Genomic DNA, 20,772 nt, shown 5'->3' on the forward strand with positions numbered 1-20,772 from the left:
GGGAGGAGCTCCTCATCTTGCCGCACAGCGACGACATCGTCGTGCCCGATGAGGTTGAGGAGGCAGTGGAGCTCGTCGCGGAGCCGGACCCCGATCGGTCGCTCCCGTCCAGCGACAGCGAGGAGGAGGAGCTGATGGACAAGAAGTTGCAGGCCGCTGAAGGTCAACAGGGTGATGAAAATACGGAGGAGAAGATCGAAGACGACGATGAGGAGCAGGAGCAGGAGCAGGAGAAGACAAAGAAGAAGAATCACGACGGCGACGACAAGAAGGAGAAGGAGAAGCAGCACGGCTGCGACGGCAAGGGGAAGAAGGAGAAGAAGATAACGAAGCACCGCCGGAGCAACGACGAGGAGGAGGAGGAGGAGGAGACGAAGAAGCAGATCCACCGTCACCGCCGCGTTGAGAAGAAGATGAAGAAACGGCCGCATCACAGCAAGAACAACAACGGCGACGACAGCGACGACGAAGACGAGCAAGAGAAGAAGGAGAGGCGGTGGAGGAAGAAGGCCATCAGTAGGAGCATGTTCGGCCACGGCCGCCGCTCCCAACGCGAGGAGGCTGCCAAGGAGGAGGTGAAAAACTAGCTGTTCTACATAGCGGCGACTGGGCCACCTCTGTTGTGGTCAACCTAGCACTGCGTTTTCATGTCATCGGTTTACTCTGTATCAGTATATATCATCCCTCGCCTTTCAGCTTAATTACCTTTGTGGGGGTGTCTGGCTTGCTTGCTCCGTCCATGCATGTTGATTCTGTTGGATGTGTTTGGTTTGAGGAGCTCAGTGTGTTGATCATGTGATGTGATGTGCAGTGTTGTTGTTGTTGCTTTTGAGGATTAGTTGTCGTCTTCCTGTTGGGGATAGTTAATAAAGCTATGTATGCTGATCCTTCTGCTAATTTCTGGTTACTTGGTACCACGATCAAGCAGATCTTCTTAGATCAGAAGACTGGAATGTAATCTTCAGAGTCACATATATAGAGGTGCCACTCAGCATGGATGTGTCATGATGCTGAAGAAGCATGGATAGTTAGCTCCATTTCTCCGTTTACATGGGTGGATTAGTCGGTCAACTTACCAGCGCACTGTCAAGCTAGAGAAGAAGTGCATTGTCTGACTCTGACCTGACCACGTTTGTGGTTGCGCTTGGTACTCAACCGATTCATATCTCCTTGCTGCCACAAATGTTTCGATCGATCACAAGAGGAAACCAACTAATAGATTGAGTGCTTGACTACTAATTTCTTTCTTTTTCATATTTATGAAGCATCGCAAAAATACACAATTACATACAAAAAATTTTATGACTAAAGCCCACATATCAACCTGAACAATGAATATGTCAAGATTCTAACCTTTAGCTTTGCAAACCAGATCATTTGACCACTTCAACTCAATATGATGGTACAAGTCCTTCAATACATGTTAATTATAAACCCAAATTATCAAAACAAATTATAAACCCAAATTTAGATCTTTTCTGTTTCCACCCCGGATTATGTAACCCCCCTGATTATTTAATCCAATCCAATCTTATAATCTATAAGCTAGGGAGGGATATTCTTTTGGATTAAAATAATTTGGCATGTGCATGCATTAGTATAATCTCGAGCCTATTTGTTTTAGCTTATAGATTAATAAGCTCAACTATATAATCAAGGACGAAAACAATAAGCCCACCTTCCTCCCACAATGGTTTTGGGTCCAATCGAGGCTCATCTTCCTCGCACAAATCTTCTATTTGCACTCCACAAGTTCACACCCGAAGGCACCTCATCAAGAACGGGCCTTTTGTCGTATTTCCTAGAGTTTAGCAATGTGCATATAAATTGAGGATATATACTTGAAAGCATGTTTAATGTAGTCTTCAAGTGGTGCATACTATATGAATGATTATATATGATGAACAATACCCTTTTTAATACAACAGGCAGCTCTCATGCCAATTCGTTTAAAAAAATGATGAACAACACCACTAAAATATAGAGTAAAACTTGGGCATAACGACCGCCAACAACTTGTCCGGTGACAGTTGGCGGTATCTCTCTTAAAGCTCCATAAAATAAGTTATATGTTCACGCATTATTGTGAAGCACACATATTGTGCTAGTTGACTCAAAAAGTACAGCTATTTAGCTCTTCTTGTGAATCATGTTTATGGTTTTTGTACAAAATGATCAAATACAATTGTGTTTCAAAGCTAATTGGACAATTATATAAATGCAGAGAAAATTGTGTCTCCTCTAATCCTAAAATAAGCGCTCCGCTGATATGCACACGCTGCAAGAAGTCGTCTACAACTCTACACCGATGGTAAGGCATCTTCAGCCGGCAGTCCCTCTTCACCAGCCGCCGCCGCCGCCGCAGCAGCTTTTACCGCAGCAACTTTCCGCTGCGATCGTAAGAGGTTGCACCGGCACACAGGGCACGTCCGGTGCGAGTGCAGCCACATGTCGATGCACTCCGCGTGGAACAGGTGCTTGCACACCGGCAGCTGCCGCACCATCTCGCCGGCCTCGACGTCCTCGAGGCACACCGAGCACTGCTCGCCGCCAGCTGCCGCCCCGGACTCAAGGTCGCCGCCGCCACCGCCCTCGGCGCCGTTAACCGTGTAGGCGAACGTCGGCAGCGCGTCGATCGCGGCCTTCGGCATCCCGAACCGTCGCCGCGCCCGCGCGGCGACGACTCCCGCTGCACCCGCGGCCGCGGCCTCGCTATCGGCGCTGACGCCGCCGTCGCTCGGCCCGGCGCGCCAGCTCGCGGGCGCGAGGCAGCCGGCGACGCCGAAGGCGACCAGGACGAGGCCGCCGAACGCGAACGCCATCCAGACGCTGACGGAGGCGGCCAGGGCGCAGAACAGGAGCAGCGCCACCGTGCAGGCCGCGATGCCGTAGCACGCGCCGTTCCCAGCCCCGCCGCCGTCTTCGCCGCCGGCGGCGAGGGTGCCACGTGACCTCGCCGAGAGGAGGGTCGGCATGATCTTGATCAAACACACTTGTTCGGACAATCGGACGTGCCTGTGTAGTGTGTACTAGCTAGCAGGTTGCAGTTCGTATGGTTTTCTGTATGGTTGTGCAGTTGTGCTGCGGTGCGCGGCGGGAAGAAATTAATAGGCGTCGCCGGAGCTCGTGGATTAGCGCACGGCGCCGGCGTTCTCATGTGGAGAGCGCCGACGGCGGGGCAGAGAAATACGGTGGTTGTTTGACGGGAGACACGGAGGGTCGAGGCGTCAATTCCGGTCAAGTTTCAGGCGCCCGCCGTCTGCTAATTTTTATCATGGAGATGGAGGTCTCTCGTCGTGGGATGGTAAATGATTTTGTTGACGGCAGAGCGACGGAGAATGTTCGACGGCGACGCATTGCCGTGCAGTGTAAAAGTACGGCAACATGGCAGGTCAGCAAGAGCTCAATCTGGTCAACTGAATAATACTGGTAATGCAACCGAGAACGAATGTTAGGTCCTCCACATTGGTGAACTGGTGATCTAAAGTGAAGCTTCGAACGGAGAGAGAAGGTTTGGGCACCGGTGCACACACTGCAGCTAGTGAAGCCAGTGCTAGAGAATTTGGGAGCTATGAATGTATAGGCGCCGGTGCCAACTAAATAAAAATTTCGACGTGCAGTTAGGTTAGGTGTTGCAACTTCATTTCATTGATGTTCAAAGTGCGGCTATCCATGGTCACAAATAAATCAATTGATGTTTCTTCTCTTTCTACGTGCAGTAATCAATGGTTTGTAAACGACTAGAAGATTTTTTTAAAAAATTGCACGGTGCCAGATGTTTCTGCTTATAAAAATAGCTTAAGCGGCCTTTTTACACATTACCTCTTGACAGTTTAATCTAACAAAAACACCAACAATAGGTACCAATTCAGGCTTTGCAAAGGTGAAATTGCAGGTTCTTTGTTTAAGAATACATGCTCTTTCAAACCGAGTCATCACCACAAATGAGGGTGTTGCGATCCTTACTTATTTTCCTTTTTTATGGACATGCAGCCATGAGGTTTCTGATTTCTACTGTTTTTAACACCATATCAAAGTTATATATTTATTCTTTGTAAAGTCCAAATTACCTAGCAAATTAAACGCTCTAATGTTCAATTGCTTCCAACATAACTACGACCTCATTGACTGGTTCATGGATTTTTCTACCTTTTGCGGTCAAATTTGATACTGTGTACTAATTTCCTACTCCTACCTTTGTATAGCAGTTGTTCCAATAATTTGCCATGGTGCCGTGCCAACATAGGTCAAGATGCTAATTCTTCAACAACCATAACAATGTATTGATACAACACAAAGTTTTCCTCTTAAGGGCACGGCATAACAAAAAAATAACAAACTATGCAGAGGGAGTTACCATTTCCTTCAAGCTGCATTGCAGGTCTGTGCTTTCTCACTTTTCTTAATTCTTGATTTCACAAACTTTCATATGAGCATTTGACCAGCAGCCACCATATCAATATGAAGGAAGTGTTATTTCGTGCAGCCTTAATGCACGAGGAAACCAGTCTTGGTGGTATCTTTGGATGCACCTCTTTGAAGAAAGGTCATTCCCAAGAGGACATTGTTGTATCTGGTCCAGGTGTTTGGTCAAAACTACAAAATCAAGGTTAACCTTCTACTGCCAATCCAACTTGAATATGTTTATCAAGCGACAGCATGTAATGTGTAACTCCTAAATTATATATGCAGGTATTGAATTCCGGAATTGGACGTTCATCCTTCAGCCCTAAGACATGAAGGAGCTATTAGGAGCAGTGACGGATCGGTAGCATATATCATGTGCTTATACAAAACTAAAAATCTATTAGAAACCATTTTTGAAACGGTTAAAGATCTTAGTGGTTGCAATATATATGTGGTTTGTTTCCTGAAATTTATGTTTCCTTTATTAATAACACCACTGCACTACCAATGTCAGAAATTTAGGTATGCAGGATAGACAGCTTCTTACCCATGCCAACCATGTATGCGTATTCAGTAAGCCAGGCAAAATATTATGATGATGAAATTTCTTCCCCTGATTCTTTTGTTGCTTCAATTTCAATGAGTTTCTCCTCTCAACCAGAGTGCTTTACTCATACTGCAATATGAAAGAATTTGATTCTTGCCTTTGCATTCATGTTCTAATATGACAAAACCCAAAGTACTGCCTCTTCATATCTTCCCAGTGTACCCTACTTGATTTCACTCATTCACTATGTTTAACATTCAGCCAATAAAATAGGAAGCACGTTGCTTTGAAGCGGGCGCGCCAATCTTCCTAGTATGTACATAGCCACACTAAGCTGGTTACACCGGCGGCAATTCATGATCATCAGACGACTCCAGCGCCACCTCCTCGGCCGCAGCGTCTTTCGGTGTCGTCACCTTAGCCACCGGCGAGACCTCGCAGCGGCACATCGGGCACGTCCGGTGCGAGTGCAGCCACATGTCGATGCACCCTACGTGGAAAACGTGCCTGCACGCCGGCACCTGCCGCACCATCTCGCCGCCGCGCACGTCCTCCAGGCACACCGAGCACACCACGCAGCTCGCGGACGCCGCCTCACCCCCGCCGCCGCCCGCCTCGACCGGGCACTGGAACGCGAACGCCGACGGCGCGTCCTTCACCTGAGCGCCACACGGGTAGCCCGGCCGCACGGCGCCCGCCGCCGCGACCGTGACGACGACCAGCTCCGCGCCCGCGCCCCTCCGACCGCTCCGGCGGAACCACCGCCTGGGCACGTAGCAGCCGGCGGCGCCGAGCAGCAGCGCGGCCAGGATGGCGAAGGCGCACGCCTTCCAGACGCTGACGACGGTGGAGACGAGCACGCAGAACACGAAGATGGTCACGCACACCACGGCGATGCCGTAGCCGTAGAAGGCGCTGTAGCCGTCGTCGTCCACGTTCTCGTCCTCGCCGTCGTCGACGGAGCTCGCCTGGAGCTGGAGCCTCGGGTACATGTTGAGCATGGTGATCGGCGACGGCGTGTGCAGACTAGAATGTACAAGTTCGTTGCGGTTCAGCTTGCTGCTGGGACTGGGAGTAGTCAGCTTGAACCAGTATGGAGTGTCGCCGTGAAGTAATATTTTGGCCCCAATTTATAGTGTTCGCCTCGCGGATTCGGCACAAGGATTTAGAGAGTCGCCGCTGCTCTGCAGCTTGGTCAATTTTGTAAGAGCAAATTTAAATATCAAACAATAAGTACTGGTAATCATCTTCTTGTTCAAAATATGTTGCTTTATCTGAATGAATAGTTAATGGAATAAAGGTGTTATTCCCTTCTTTCCAAATTATAAGTTGTTTTGGTTTTTTTAGATTCATAGATTTTATTATGAACTTAGATAGATGCATAATAGCATCTATGAATCTAGAAAATCCAAAACGATCTATAATTTGGAACGAATGGAGTATTTAATAACCGCCGCACGGCAGAGTTTAATAACCGCCGCATGGCAGAGCTGAGACGTACAGCGACGCCATGGCGTGTTGGCTCCGCGGCGTCCAGATGACGGCTATATAGGAATTGCATTTCCATGACCCTTCGGTTTTCCTAATGGCAACTGAAGAGGAGTTTAGACAAATTGATTGACACGAATAAACGTAAACAGTTAAATACACTGAAAAAGATGATTCCTGAAACTACACTGCGTTTGGCAAAAAAAAATTATCGCAAGGTACAAAAAGAGCAGATGAAGCACATATCAGCTAAACATTATACTACAAAAATTATATCTAAAGTTTCCCTGAACAGGCAGTAGAAAGCCTAAGAAAGCCCAAGACAGACATCAATCCCAAACACAACTACTAAAACACAAGCCCAGGCTAAAAACAGAGCACATTGATTCAGCATCAATCCAGCTAACTAAGCACTAACTAGCCGCAGGACCCGCCCGCCGACGCGAAGCTGGTGGCGAGCTCGGCGCAGGGCCACGGCTGCACGCCGAGTGCGGCGCCGCGCACGTCCCTGCACCGCCACGCGGCGCCGGTCCTCCACCCGAAGAGCTTCACGTTGTCGAGGCAGATCCGGGTGAAGGGCGAGTTCCTGATCCCCTCCAGCGACCCGGGCTGCTGGATGCCGACGCCCCACACGTTCCTGATCCGCACGGCGTCCACCATCGGCACGGCTCGCTGGCTGAACCGCCCGTCGGGGTGGTCGCCGGCGTCGCCGGCGATGCGGACGCCGCTGCGCACGCGGCTCATGCGCACGTTGTCGACGGTGACGTTCCGGATGTAGCCGCCGCGGCCGACGCTGGTCTTGATGTGGATGCCGTAGCCGCTGTCGAAGATGCTGCAGTCCTCCACGAGGACGTCGCGCACGCCGCCGGAGGCCTCGCTGCCGATCGCGATGCCGCTGAACGGGGACGAGCCGCGCACGCGCCGGATGGTGATGCCGGAGCTCGGCCGGCCGTAGGCGATGCCGTACTCGTCCCACCCGCTCTTGATCGCCACCAGGTCGTCGCCGGTGGAGATGTACGAGTCCTCGATGCACACGTTGCTGCTGGAATCTGCACGAGGACGTCGGCCAAATGAATCATTGCAGGCAAAGGCAACACATTTCTCTGAGCACGGGCCACGAAAAGATGGAGATGGAACAGCATACCTGGATCCACTCCGTCTGTGTTCGGGGAGTCATGTGGTGCCAAGATCATCATGTTGGTTACGACCACATTCCTGAAAGAATGAAATGCATATATAGTATGATAAAGTGTTTCATTCTCTGTGGCACACATGTCATGGTTGTATGCAACTGAACATCGTCAGATTAGTAATGATTAGGATTCATAATCTTACTATTACTAATTTGAGGCTCCTTTTGAAGCATCCAGGTGAAGCTACCTAGGATTCTAGGTGGACACTCTATAAAAAGAGAGAAATTCTAAAAATTCTTAAAAAAAGCAAAACATTAGACCATCAATCGGTAAACTCAAATCATCATAGTCATTGGATCTATTATGTTTTCTAAAAAATTATCTACCTATGCCATTACGAAAATAGCCTAAAGTAACCCCCTAAATCTATGTCTAAATTACCCAGCTGCCATTATATAAAATAAATTAAAGAACCCCCTAATAGTCATCAAAATTACCTACTTATGCTATTATAAATAATATTTAAAATAATTTCTAAATTTGCAAATAAATTTCCAACCACTAATACTCCAAAAATAACTTAAAATAACCCCTTAAATTTGTATATATATAAATAACCCCTTAAATTTGTATATATATATATATTACCCACATATGCTATTATAAAAAATAACATGAGGTAACCCTACATTTGAATCCAAATCACCTTAATTAAAAATAAACCAATATATGATTCTAAATCGTCTATTTCATACACTATCTCTATTCTATTGAGAATATAGATTTCTATGTTAAAATTGTAGCTCAAGCTTATGATCCATTAAACAAATTCAAGCGCATACCAGCGATGCAAAGTGAAAAATTAAAGATTGTAAATGTGGATGAAAACGTTATAGAGTAATTACTAAATAAAATCTATCACAATCAGATGAAGATTATAGGTATGTATCTATATAAGTATTGTGTTCGAATATTTAATAAATGAGAGGTAGCTCCAGGTAATAGTTTTGTAGCAAATACGGCCTCATTTTTTTTTTCCATTGGAGACTCCGCATTAGTTATCACGAGAGTTACATAAATCATAGAAATTCTCACAATAATAAGAAAAATCAAACATCAATCCTGTAAACTCTAATAATCATAGTCATTGGTTTATATTTCCAAAAGGTTACCTACCACTATCATTATGAAAATATTCTAAAATAAACCCTAAACCTATGTCAAAACTACCGAGTCCAATATAAAAAATAATCTAAAATAACCTTATAATCTTCATTCAATTTACTCATGCATATCATTATGAAGCATAACTTAAAATGATATTCAAAATTTGTATCTAAGTTACCCATGTATGTCGTTATTAAAAATAACCTAAAGTAAACATATAAATCTTAATCTAATTATCTTCATGTGCATCATACATAAATGTCAAAAAAGTAAACTAATATATGATTCTAAATTACATATTTATGTCATGGTTAATGTATGTGCGCATGATGAGTGTCTTTATATAGACCATTTATACATGTATGTGAGGAAGTGATGAAAAATTACTGATTTTTATGCTCAACACAATGTATGGAGGTGCGATACAAAATGAAAAGAGTGTAAATATGGATGAAAAAGTGTATAGAGTAATTACTAATTAAAAATCAATTACAATTGGATAAAGATAAGTACATGTCAATATGAGTATTATGTTGAAATATTGAAAAAAATGAGAGAGTAGTAGGTAACCAATTTTGATTCTTAGCTAGAAGTTTAATTTATAAATAATTTTTAAATACAATAGATATTAATTAGCCCGTGCTGGAGCACGGGTCGATAGACTAGTTTGCATAATGAACTTTATGATTTTTTTTGCTCGTGGGATTTCGATCAAGTCTGAATTACTATTCTGTTTCCAGAACCACACTGACTGGTAATACTGAAAAGCAACATTTCTATTTACAGGTAGCTAGAAACGGATGATCGTGTCGACTGTGCGCTTACTCGCAGTAAACAGGATGGATGTTCCAGAAGGGTGAGTTCTTGAGAACGATGTTGGAGATGTGGATGCCAGTGGAATGCATGAACTCCACGAGGTTTGGCCTGGTGTGCTGAAGAGTCCTCCGCCTCCACATGTTCCACCACACCTCCCCTTGGCCGTCGATGACTCCCTTGTCACCTAATAATGCGGAAAAAGGGAGGAAATCACAATCCAAGGATACTGTTTCTGGAGCATCAGTTTCATGAACCCTTCTGGTGAATGTTTGATCAGGCAAGTTCTCTGGAAATAAAAAATAAAACCCTCGTGCTGCAACAATCAGCACGGAGTGAAAAACAATTAACCAATAGTTGCAATATTAGACTGGGCCACAAGCCCACAACCCACAAAAATGCTAAGGCAAAAACATCCAGGCCGTGACTTCCCAGCATTCGTGCGTGCACATGTTGTACTGGGGTACAATTTAGGCTCTGCAGCTACCAGTATGGGTCTGAAACTTAGTTTAACAATAACAGGCCACTGATGAAAGTGCTGTGATCCAGTGCATATTTTAACCCGTGGTACCACATCAGACATCTCCCATCTGAACTTGTGCTACCAAAACCCGTCCTGTTCCCAGTGCTCGGCTTAGTTTTTAGAACCTAGAAGATTGTCACAACTCGGCAGGTTCACTTTGTTCACACACTCTCATCATGCAGTCCGTGTCGTGAACATTTTGACACTACGTATGGCAAAAATTCCTTTTGCGCAAAGGATGATTGTTTCGGTCTGCTCTGACGAGACCTCGTGTCTACTGACCATCGATCAGGAGTTTCAGGACTCTCGAGCAAACAGTAGCGACGTGAGCACGACTGCACGACGCGACATGGACGGAGAGCAGAGGGAGCCTCACCCGTGATGACGACATCCCGGAGGCCGTCGCCGGTGATGAAGCTAGCGTACCTCGGCCCCGGCAGCTCCCGCCCCCGCCCGTACGACGGCAGCGGCTCCACCAGCGGCCACCCCCGCGTGTCCCCCGTGGCCATGAGCACGGCGCCCCTGGCGAGGAAGAGCGTCATGTGGCTGGTGAGGTTGAAGCTGCCGGTGAGCCACGTCCCCGCCGGCACGCGCAGCTCCGTGCCGCCGCGGCGGCGCTGGTGCTGGATGCGGTACACGGCCTTGCGGAACGCCCACGTGTTGAGCGTCCGCCCGTCGCCCACGCCGCCGAAGTCCGTGATGGATATCACCTCCGGCCGGCGCTTCGCCGGCGCCACGCCTACGCACGTCGCCGCACCCGCCGCCGACTGGAGCAGTGCGAGCGCGCCTAACAGCACGACGAACACGGCGAGGCTGCTACCGCGCGACGACGGCGCGGCCATGCTGCGAGACCCAGCGGCAGCTTTGCGACGAGGGGGAGAGAGGCCAAGCAGAGGGCTCCAAGAAGGGCTTTTTCTCCCCCCGGCGTGTGGTGTGGCGATCCCTAGGAAAGCGCCGGGGCGGGAGCTAGCGATCAATGCAAATCTCGGCTGGGCGGTGGTGCCGGGAGGTAGAAGAAGGGAAGCTCCAAGTGCAAGAATCCAAGGACGGTGTGAGCATGCCAAGCAGATGAGTCCAGAGGGAGGGATGGGGGGGTGGCTGCTGGCACGAGGGAGAGTGGCTAGCTACTTTCAGCAGCTTTCAGAGAGTGAGTGTGTGAGAGTGAGGAGTGAGGACTGAGGAGGGTGAACCGGTGAAGGAGCAATGAAATATCAAATGTCTTGTGAAGAGAGCCACTTCTGGCCTGCAGTGCAACTTTATGCAGAGATCTTGCTGGTGCACATATGACAGACATACCCCAGTTGTTATCGGTTTTCCCCCATTTCAGAACTTTGGGTGGAACATGAATAGGCCCTAAACATGTATACCAAACTTCAAGGTTGAAGCCAGTCTGACAAGGATCATATCAAAATGTAGCTGGTCTGCCATGGTTGGCACTGCAAAGAATTCACCTAGCTTAATTATAACCCAATTTCATTTACATCCGTTAATCATTTTGTAAACATGAACTTAGTTTATCTTAATGCATGCTCCTTAATCGCATCTGCTTTTCCAATTGCCTTTTTCAGCCTGGCAGCATGCATATGCATGGCAGGATAAGATCCATCTCTGCATCGGAGAATGGAGTATCAGAAGGGTTCACGGGCTCGGGAGGAGACGAGACAGCCTGGGTGAGGTCAGGTGTGGTGCGCAATCTTATGCGTGCCGTTTATGGTTTGATGCACAAGGCGTCAAAGGACTCAAAGCAGAGCCAGGGACCAGACCAGAGCCATTTCTTGCGGTTATCTCTTCTTGGACGCTTGTGTGCACACGTTCCACAGTAACCATGTACTACTCCCTCCCCCTCGGGTTACAAATGTTTGACGATTTGGATAGTGGCACGATCGTTAAATCATTAGCTTTTACCATAATTTTATGTTGTATAGTATTTGTAGAACCTGATGAAATTATGGTACTTTTAAAGTAAGAGCTGCGCATCATTTTATTAAATAGAAAGGATAAATTTTTACAGACTTCGCGGAGCGTGACTCACGCTAGACACTTGCACGTTACAGAGGTATGCAAGATGGACAACCGGCTAGACACTCACTGTCCTGCTTGATGCGCTGCATAAGCTCATCGGTAGTGGCAGGAGCGAGGCACCTAGGTCGATCTCTGCTGTTTCTGGTTCTTTTGGCGATCATTTCAGAAAGTGTTGGAGCGAGTTGGGAAACGGACTTCCCATCGATGCAATTATCAATCCAGAACAGTGTGCGTGTAACACCTAAAATTTAAAAGAATTCAAATTCACTAAAAATTTGCTCAATTAGGATGTTATTTAAATTTCTAAGCATTTAATTTCATTTTCTCAAATTAAAATAATTCACTATAGGAGTTTATTGTGCATTCATGCTGGTGCATAATTTTTGGTTGCTTGTGTTTGAATTAAATTTAAATCTCAAATTCAATTTCCGTTTCAAAATCCTTCCTTTTCTTTCTTTTCTTTCTCCTCTTGGGTTGCATTCTTCCTTCTTCTCCTTTTTCTTTCAGCCCGGCTCCAACTCCTTGCAGCCCAACGCCACCAGCTCCTCGGTCAGTTCGCTTCTCTCGGCCCAACTCGCGCCAGCCCAGCTGATTCACCTGCTCGCCGCCTTCTCTCTCTGTCGCGCGGGCCCCATCGGTCAACGCCATCCCCTACCTTCCTTTCTTCCTCCCCCAGCTCTTTCCTTTCCGCGCGCCGCACACTTTCCTTTCTTCCGCGCCCGAGCTTTCCTTCTACCCGGCGCCTCCTCTCCACAACCGAGTCGAGGGCGGGCGACCTCCACCCTATATAAGCACCGCCTCTCCCCCGACCTCAGCACCAAGTCCCAGCCACCCCTTAAACCCTAGCAGCCGCCACCGAGTTTCTTTGCTGCCGCCGCTAGATCTCGCAGCAAGGTGCGCTTCGCCGCGCCGCGATCCTTCCCGATGCGCAAAACGAGTTCGCCGCAAGCTTCTCGATCTTCTGGTGTAAACCGCGCATCGAAACGCGGCCTGGAGCACATTTTCACGCTCTCCGGCGATGCGCCACCGCGCCTCACCTCTCTATCGCCGCTCACCATTGCTTACGCCAGCAACCCAAGTGCTCGCCGTCGGATCAAGCGCTCGCCGTCGGATCCTGATCCGACGCTCGGATTCCGTCGCCTCCGGCTCCAAGCCGCGGGCCGAGCCGAGCCTTCCGCAGGGCTCAAGCCAAGCCAAGCCGCGCAAATCTCCGCCGCCTACTGCCGATCTGACGGCTTAGATCGAGCCTCACCGAGCCGTCCCTATTTTCTGAGCTAACTATTTTGCATTTAAGCCCTCGTATTTTCCGCAAATCAACCCTCAGTCCAATCTAGTTTAAAAGCATTTACAAGCCGGTCCTGTTTTCTTCTATTTTAAACCCTACTCTTTTGTAAAATTAACCCACCATTCTGAGTTACGTTTTTGCGCGTTAAACCTTTGGTTTATAAGTGTAATTATGCATAGATCCTTGGTTTTTCGTAGTTTAGCCCTGGAAGTTTTGTTTTTCTCGCAGAAAAGCCTTGAAACTTGTTTTAATCATGTCTTTTGCATCTTAACTCTATTTTTCGCGTTCTTTATATCCACGTGTTCGTTTTAAAGCGTAGATTAGTTTTTCAAGCTGGTTTTCTCTGTTTATTATGGTTGGTGTATTGTTTTTCTTATGTTATGTATTTGTTTGCTTGTATGTGCTCGTGTGACGTGTGTAGACGGTTCGCAGTTTGAGGGATTTGAAGATCAAGCCTTCGAGGAGTACGAACAGCAAGAGCAAGGCCAAGAAGGCAAGTCGTGTCCTTAATCACTTCGTTAATTCCTATTCACCTTTACTTTCATGTTCAATACAACATCGCTACGCACTTAATAGTTTAAATATGTTGGGTCCCAATTAAGGTTCGCCTATATTTTATTTACCTTTGCCTTGACCAACCGGGTTTACTTTTATGTTGGGTAGCTCATGCTAATTGCTTACTTGGGATATGGTGGTTTAACTGAATTCAATGATTAATCCTGCTTTACTTCTGTTATACCTTTCATTAATACAAGATCATAAATGTTTAATCGGAATATGAAGCGACCACCCAGGAAAATAGTGCTACCACAAGACTAAATGGCTATGGTTTTGGCTGAATAATTAGAAACTCTAGTTTGAAGCGGTCTTACCAAAAGGGCAAGAGGGGGAGATAGTAGTTGGTGTATAGCACTCGCTCTCTTGGGAAGTAGGATTTGCTAAGACACTATACCACTAGGGGACTGTTATACACTGCGCCGATCATGAAACCTTAGCGGACCACTTCTTATTAGGGAATCTTTGTAAAGGCCTCGTAGCGTCCCTATGCAATCACACTTCGAAAGTGTGGTATGGTGCCTTAGAAACACCGTATGGTTGGGTCCAAAGTTCTTTTGAACTTTTACGCGACTTCTGGGTAAAGATGTGCGACCTCTGCAGAGTGTAAAACTGATCGATCAGCCGTGCTCACGGTTAAGAGCAGCCTGGACCCTCACATGATAGCATTATCGAAAGATGGACTTAAATCGTTGTTATTTCATTCATGGTTATGCTATTACTTTATTTATGTTTTTGTTTAATTTTGGGTGGTATAAACTTACACTTAGTTAATTGCTAATAAAATTTGACCAACCTAATTAAAAGTTGATGCTGATTAAGCCTTAGCCATACCTTGATTTGCCTTACACTACACTATTCCCCACGACTTGTTGAGTACCAACCATAAGTGTACTCACCCTTGCAAAACCGCTGTTCAGACCAAGATAATCTGGTGGAGTACATTAACGACTTTGAGGAGTTCAAGGCGTACGGTTCTTCAGTCAGCTGCTTGTAGTGTCGTCGTCGTCTTCGGAGTCCGCTACGTAATAATTTAGGCATGTGCTTTACTAAGACTTTCAGTCATGTAATAACTGGTTAATTACTCTCTTTATTCAATTTGACACTATCTTTGTTATTCACTTATGTCATACATGTATGTAATTTGATCCTGGCGCACATGTATTCAACGCACTCAGTTTTGTCCTTAAAATCGAGTGTGACATTGCGCTTGCCATTCCCAATGCTGACTGTTATTGATGCTCTGAAAAAGGCTTGAACTTCAGGTTCAACTTGGATTTGGAGAGCTGACCATGAGCGCCCTTCATCCACCTTCTGCAGCCAAAGCCACCGTGTTCGCAATGCGAATCCAACAAGCTTGAGATCAATTACACCCAGCCCTCCATACATTGTCGGGCGGCAAACAATGGGCCAAGCTACGGCGTTCTTCCCTCTTAGGCCTCCTTTGGAAGCATTGGGGCCACCAGCCCCGAGCAGCACATCCCCAGGTTGATTTTCCTAGGCCTCCGCATCCCTCCCCAGGTAGGGGAGAAAAGCCTCCCTCCCAGCTTCGGCTGTTTGGGGCTCCAAGGGCAGCCCGACAGGGATAAAAATTGATTTGTGATTTGGCTGGCAGGATGAAAGTGAAATTGCCAGGATTACTGAAGGAAATGACCAAATTGGCTAGATTACTGAAGGAATAAACCACACAGATCAACCAATCAAGGTTCTGTGAAATTTAAATCAGCCACAGATTATTGAAAGAATAAACTGAACTGAGGGTCTGAATAATATGCAATAATCCATTGATTGTTGTAGCCTGAACTGAAACAAAAAAGCCAATCACAAAGAACAAACACATCCAAGACAAATTAGAATTCTCTTGTCCATATATATTGCAATTCATGCAAAGTTTAATTCAAATATCAACCAGTTCCAGCAAGTATTTGCTATATAAGAAATTCTAGCATCTCATCACCCCTTCCAGTCGATGAAACCACAATTATCCACCATTATCCAAGATATTAAGAAAACAAAACCACCATTTTCCAGTCAACACTCACTGATTCTAAAAAATAAACAATAAAACAATAATTAGGATCAATTTTTCATTATCCTGAGATAATAAACACCAGTAATTTGCTACTAGGCATGAACATTTAGATAAAATTGTAAGAAGAATTGAAGTTGCCGGTTCAGTTTGAAAAAAATAAGACAAAGGATAAAACACCAAAGTACTACTATGTTCCTCCCAGGAAGCACTAGTCAGTATTATTAGATATATAAACTGTACATGCACATATGGAATGGAACTGAAAGGTAAATTTGAATAAAGAACTAAGCATAAGCAGAACACATGTACTAAGCCATGAGACATGCATATATGCAATTTGTTGATGACAGACCAAATTAACTTGTCAGACTCAAATGAGATATCTAGTTAAATAACCACCAAGCATCCTAGCTAGTAACTGGCTAACTGCTCGTAAGTAGCATGCCTCCTCCAGACACATGTCAGTACAATATTTCAAATGAAGCAGATCATAGAAATAGCCTAATCCAACAAACACACCTGAGCAAAGGGAAAGGGAACATACCTGAGCAATCATTTTCTTCAACCAAATCAGTCGGACAATTGGGTTTTTTGTGTCCACCAATATTTTTCTGTTTGTTTCACTTTGGAAAACTTCATTTGCATCAGCTATTTTTCATCCGATAGCCCTTCCATGGCATCCACAATATCAATACATTTCTCGGTTGAGAAGTCTTCTTCACGTCTTTTCTTCTCTTCTAACTTTTCTAGAGTTTTTCCAATCTGATCCTTTCTAAAGTCAATGTAATCCCCAAGTTTTGCAGCCATCTGACTTTTATGTGTTTCTTTCCACCGGTAACATCTTGGCCCTCTGAATTATGACTAGCTGGAGCAGATTGAACTTCTATACTTTCTACACCACCAAGTCCAAAACTGAGTGGATTTCTATCAATAGATGCCATGCTATGATTGCTTTGCTCTGAGATACTTGTCTGGGGAGTGAATTCATTTGGCAGCTTAGTTCTTTGTGGTGGTGGCTGAATTGATGTAAAATTTAAATTCCCTGTGGCCACACTTCCTATTAAACAAATAATCAAGGTAACAATATCAACATCTTAGCATCTACAATAGCGAGAGTTCAAACTAGGAACATGATCTACAATGAAGTGACTCTCTAAAGCACCATCCACACCACAGCACTAAAACAAGGAAGATGAAAGGATTACCTTCATACAATAATTCCAAGCTGTTATATAAAGGAAATGGCTTCTTGCGGAATTTGGCAACTTTGTGGTTATCTTATTGAAGTACAACAAAAACATATGATTAGATGGTTTGTATAAAAGTTAACTGTTATATAAAGGGCTGCTATATAAAGTTGATTGTCCATTTAAGGGACCTAACCTTAATCAACTTTTCCCAACCTTTTGGTTCTACAATGATCATACCCAGAGTGTCGTTCCAGCCAACACCACTTTTCCTCGCTCGTTTTATTATCTTATAGTTTCCTCTTTTAGCTCTTTCTCCTTTTCTTGCACTTGCTGCTTCGTGAAATGTGTCATTGGAAACATATCATTGAATTTATTTGTGATATTCCTCCACCCTTCAGTTGTCCACCCATTTTTTTCCCTTAAACATTGGGACGTTGGTAAGCTCTTTCAGAATATCCACAAGTCCCTTCTTGTACGTGTAGCTCCATGTGGCCCTTTTCGTTGATATGGCTGCAAGAAATAAATAAGATTATATAAAGGATGTCATGAAAACAATATAGAAATAAGCAATGAAGCAAAAAAACAATGCAGGCTGTCATGACAATATTTATGCTTCACCTAATTATTACGGGCAGCCCACATCTGAAGAGCAATTTGGTCTCGTAGGGTTCTTCCTTCATTTGATTGCAGTTCATTTGGTTAGTTGTTATCCCCCTCTGGCAACTCAATATAGTCAGATGGGTTGATATTATTTTGTTGGTGATCCAGCCACACTTCATCCCCATTTAGCCCTCTAATGAGATTATGAAATACTGCAGCTGCCATTGGAATTTTAATTTGATTCTCTATTGGATGAAATGTCCCAACTTTCAAGATTGGAAACCACTTTTTTAACATGCCAAAGGTCCTTTCAATATGATTGCGTAGTTGCGCATGCCAATGGTTGAACAATTCTTTGTAATTTGCATACTGATTTCCATATCTCCTAAACTCACTAAGGTGATACCTTACTCCTCGGTATAGAGCAATGAATGAGGAAGTATTTGCACATGCACCATCTACAAGGTAGAACTTCCCCACAGGCACATGAAAACCCTTCGCACGTGCATACCGTAGGACCCCTGCATCGGATGTAGATCCTTCCCAACCACATGAGATGAAAGTAAAATTTAAATCAAAGTCACATACACACATGACGTTCTGTGACAAGGTTCCCTTCCTATTTCTGTAGGGAGCAGCTCTTTCTTGTGCAATGGTGATAGGAACATGAGTGCCATCAATGGCCCCAATGCAGTTCTGGAAGAAAGGCATTAAGCAAGGGTCTGATGCAATCTTTACATGTGTATGGTTCGCATTTGGGAGCTTCAAGAATCTATGAGTCAATGCTGGAATTATTTTGAAGAACTCTGTTATTTTTCTATGAATTGTTTCACCACTATGTTGGAATTCCTTTTTTAGCCTATTGGTGCTTGCATTATGAGAGAGCATGAACACAAACATTCCCAGCTACTCCTCAACTCTAACACCACGGGTGTCACGTAATAAGTTCTCCACTCTAAGATAATTTGCTATAACTTTAAATATCTCAGGTTCCATCCTGAACTCCACTTTGCACCAATTCTCGTGGCCTTCCAAGATTTGTATGACCTTTTTAGCACCAGGCAGAGTTGAGGTGTGCTCCGGCCTTTTCTCCTCATATAAACACTACTGAAGAGTGGGAACCATAACTAGGAATAGCTCGTCATCCTCTTCTTCCTCCTCTAGCATGAATCTCCTAACTTCATCCTACCAAGATTCCATTATTTATATCTATGTATATGGTAAGGCAAGTTAACTATGTTACTCAAATGCATATGGTCTAGAAAAAAAAAGAAGAAACAACATAGATGCTCTCTTTGAAACTTTAGTCAAGGTCAATGGAAAACAACAAATATGCTCTACAGCCAACCAACATAGATTCTGTCAAGGATTTGTTCACACTCAGGCTTTAACCTCCAACAACCAAGCACCTCTTAATTTTTTTGGGAACTTTTGCTACAGTTAAGTGAAATCAACTAACCAAATGAGCAGCTCTGTTGTTACTACTTCGTGTGATAATAGATAATTTTTGAATTGTACAGTACTATACTGCTCCACCACCAAACGATCTATGCCAGGTTACTATACTGCTCTTAGTTGAGCTATCAAATGAACTGGACAAGGACCTGAACAGAGCAAATGATTGATGATTTCTAGCATTCACTTCACAACTAGCAGTAACATGACAAAAGCATTTTAAGTCGAATGCTCTGCAGCTCAAGAAATCGCAGCCCAAACTAATGAAAATAAGCACTACAGGCTACAAATGAATTATTACAAGCAAGAGGCATCACATGATGATGAAAGAAAAGAAGAAAAGTGAAATGCTTGAATCCAACCCCAACAGAAACAGTATGTAACTTTCCATGTCACAGTTAATGCTAAAAGCAGCTCTACTAAGAGAAGCATTTACCGAGTCATAGAAGTTCTTCAGATGCATTTTTAAATTAACCGCATGAATTCTGGAAAGGAGAAACAACATCGATGCACTCTTTAAAAATTTAGTCAAAACACAATCCTAAACTTAGAAACCTATCTATTTTAGTGCATGTAGTATTCTATTTTAGCTCTCACTCAAACTATTTAGAAACCTATCTAGATATCAAGATATATTTTGGGCAACTAAAGAATGTCACAATTTGTCACAATTTGTGCAACTAAAGAATGTCACTCAATTGTTTTCCTTTGTGAAACATCAAAATACAAACACAATCCTAAACAGTATATTTTTTATACACTCAAGACCGAATAAACAATCAAATCACAGCAGCACAACCCTCTCTTCATGATGAACAATCAAATCACACGATTCTGCATCAACCCTTTCACAAATAGCATTCAGCATTCAGCACATAACAGATCAACAAGCAGTCGTCGAGGTTGTTGACGTCGTAGCTGAAGTTTACCTTGGCGAGGATGGCCTAGAACTTGAGCTGACATCAAACCAAAAAAAAACTTCAGAATTAGCAGATCCAGGAGATCTAGGAGATGGGCGCCATAATCTCCCACAGCACCTTGACTACCTCTTACCTGCGCCCGTCTCATCACCGTATGAATTAGACCTAGGTCAGACCTAGGAGAGGAACTTGGAAGGGTTCTTGGAGCTAACCTGGAGTAGATCTTGAAGCTCGGACGCAGGTGGTGGCGATCGCGAGGCCGGCGATAGAGATGAGGAAGAAGCCAGCGAGGGGTGAGCACGACGGCGGTGGCGGGGGGTGAGCACGGTAGCGACGGCGGTGGGAGGTGAGCACGGTAGCGGCTCCTGGGCAGGGATGGGGATGTGGAGGGGGGTGGCAGCACCTTAACGATGATGCACCTGGACGTGGAGGGGGATGCGCCGCCAGGACCCTCGAGGTGAGGACAGCTCGCCCTGGGGAAAACTCACGGATGCGGTCAGGCCTCCCCGTTTGATAGGCTCCCAAACGACAAGGCGATTCGGCCCGTGGTGAGTTGCCCGCGTGGGCTTCCAGCCTGTGGAAAATGATGGGATCCCCTTGGGGTTCCGAGTTCCCAAAGGAGCCCTTACCGACGT

At 45.1% G+C, this 20,772-nt stretch overlaps 3 protein-coding genes across 3 annotated transcripts; all 3 read right to left on the bottom strand.

Annotated features, from left to right (window-relative positions):
• Positions 1–2,300: 2,300 nt before the first annotated feature.
• LOC111257031 (E3 ubiquitin-protein ligase Os03g0188200-like) lies at positions 2,301–2,975 on the bottom strand. Its single transcript, XM_022826007.1, has one exon. The coding sequence runs from the start codon at positions 2,973–2,975 to the stop codon at positions 2,301–2,303; it is 675 nt and encodes a 224-aa protein (XP_022681742.1).
• A 2,317-nt stretch (positions 2,976–5,292) lies between these two features.
• LOC101785972 (RING-H2 finger protein ATL39) lies at positions 5,293–5,955 on the bottom strand. The gene has a single exon (XM_012844328.1). The coding sequence runs from the start codon at positions 5,953–5,955 to the stop codon at positions 5,293–5,295; it is 663 nt and encodes a 220-aa protein (XP_012699782.1).
• A 616-nt stretch (positions 5,956–6,571) lies between these two features.
• Positions 6,572–11,269, bottom strand: LOC101768290 (probable polygalacturonase). Its single transcript, XM_004951228.2, has 4 exons — positions 10,455–11,269; positions 9,568–9,742; positions 7,587–7,657; positions 6,572–7,491 (listed from the first exon to the last, which is right to left on the bottom strand). The coding sequence occupies exons 1-4, from the start codon at positions 10,918–10,920 to the stop codon at positions 6,860–6,862; spliced, it is 1,344 nt and encodes a 447-aa protein (XP_004951285.1). The 5' UTR covers positions 10,921–11,269; the 3' UTR covers positions 6,572–6,859.
• Between the last annotated feature and the right edge of the window lie 9,503 nt (positions 11,270–20,772).

The sequence above is a fragment of the Setaria italica genome, chromosome I (genome assembly GCF_000263155.2).
Source record: "Setaria italica strain Yugu1 chromosome I, Setaria_italica_v2.0, whole genome shotgun sequence".
In the NCBI taxonomy this organism is placed as follows: Eukaryota; Viridiplantae; Streptophyta; class Magnoliopsida; order Poales; family Poaceae; genus Setaria; species Setaria italica.

Excerpts from the sequence above, each read along its gene's own strand:
- LOC111257031 (XM_022826007.1), bottom strand. The coding sequence starts at position 2,975 with ATGCCGACCCTCCTCTCGGCGAGGTCACGTGGCACCCTCGCCGCCGGC.
- LOC101785972 (XM_012844328.1), bottom strand. The coding sequence starts at position 5,955 with ATGCTCAACATGTACCCGAGGCTCCAGCTCCAGGCGAGCTCCGTCGAC.
- LOC101768290 (XM_004951228.2), bottom strand. The coding sequence starts at position 10,920 with ATGGCCGCGCCGTCGTCGCGCGGTAGCAGCCTCGCCGTGTTCGTCGTG. Across the intron at positions 7,658-9,567 it reads ATCCATCCTGTTTACTGCGA|GAATGTGGTCGTAACCAACA; the intron begins GTAAGCGCACAG and ends TCATTCTTTCAG. Across the intron at positions 7,492-7,586 it reads CACAGACGGAGTGGATCCAG|ATTCCAGCAGCAACGTGTGC; the intron begins GTATGCTGTTCC and ends GTCCTCGTGCAG.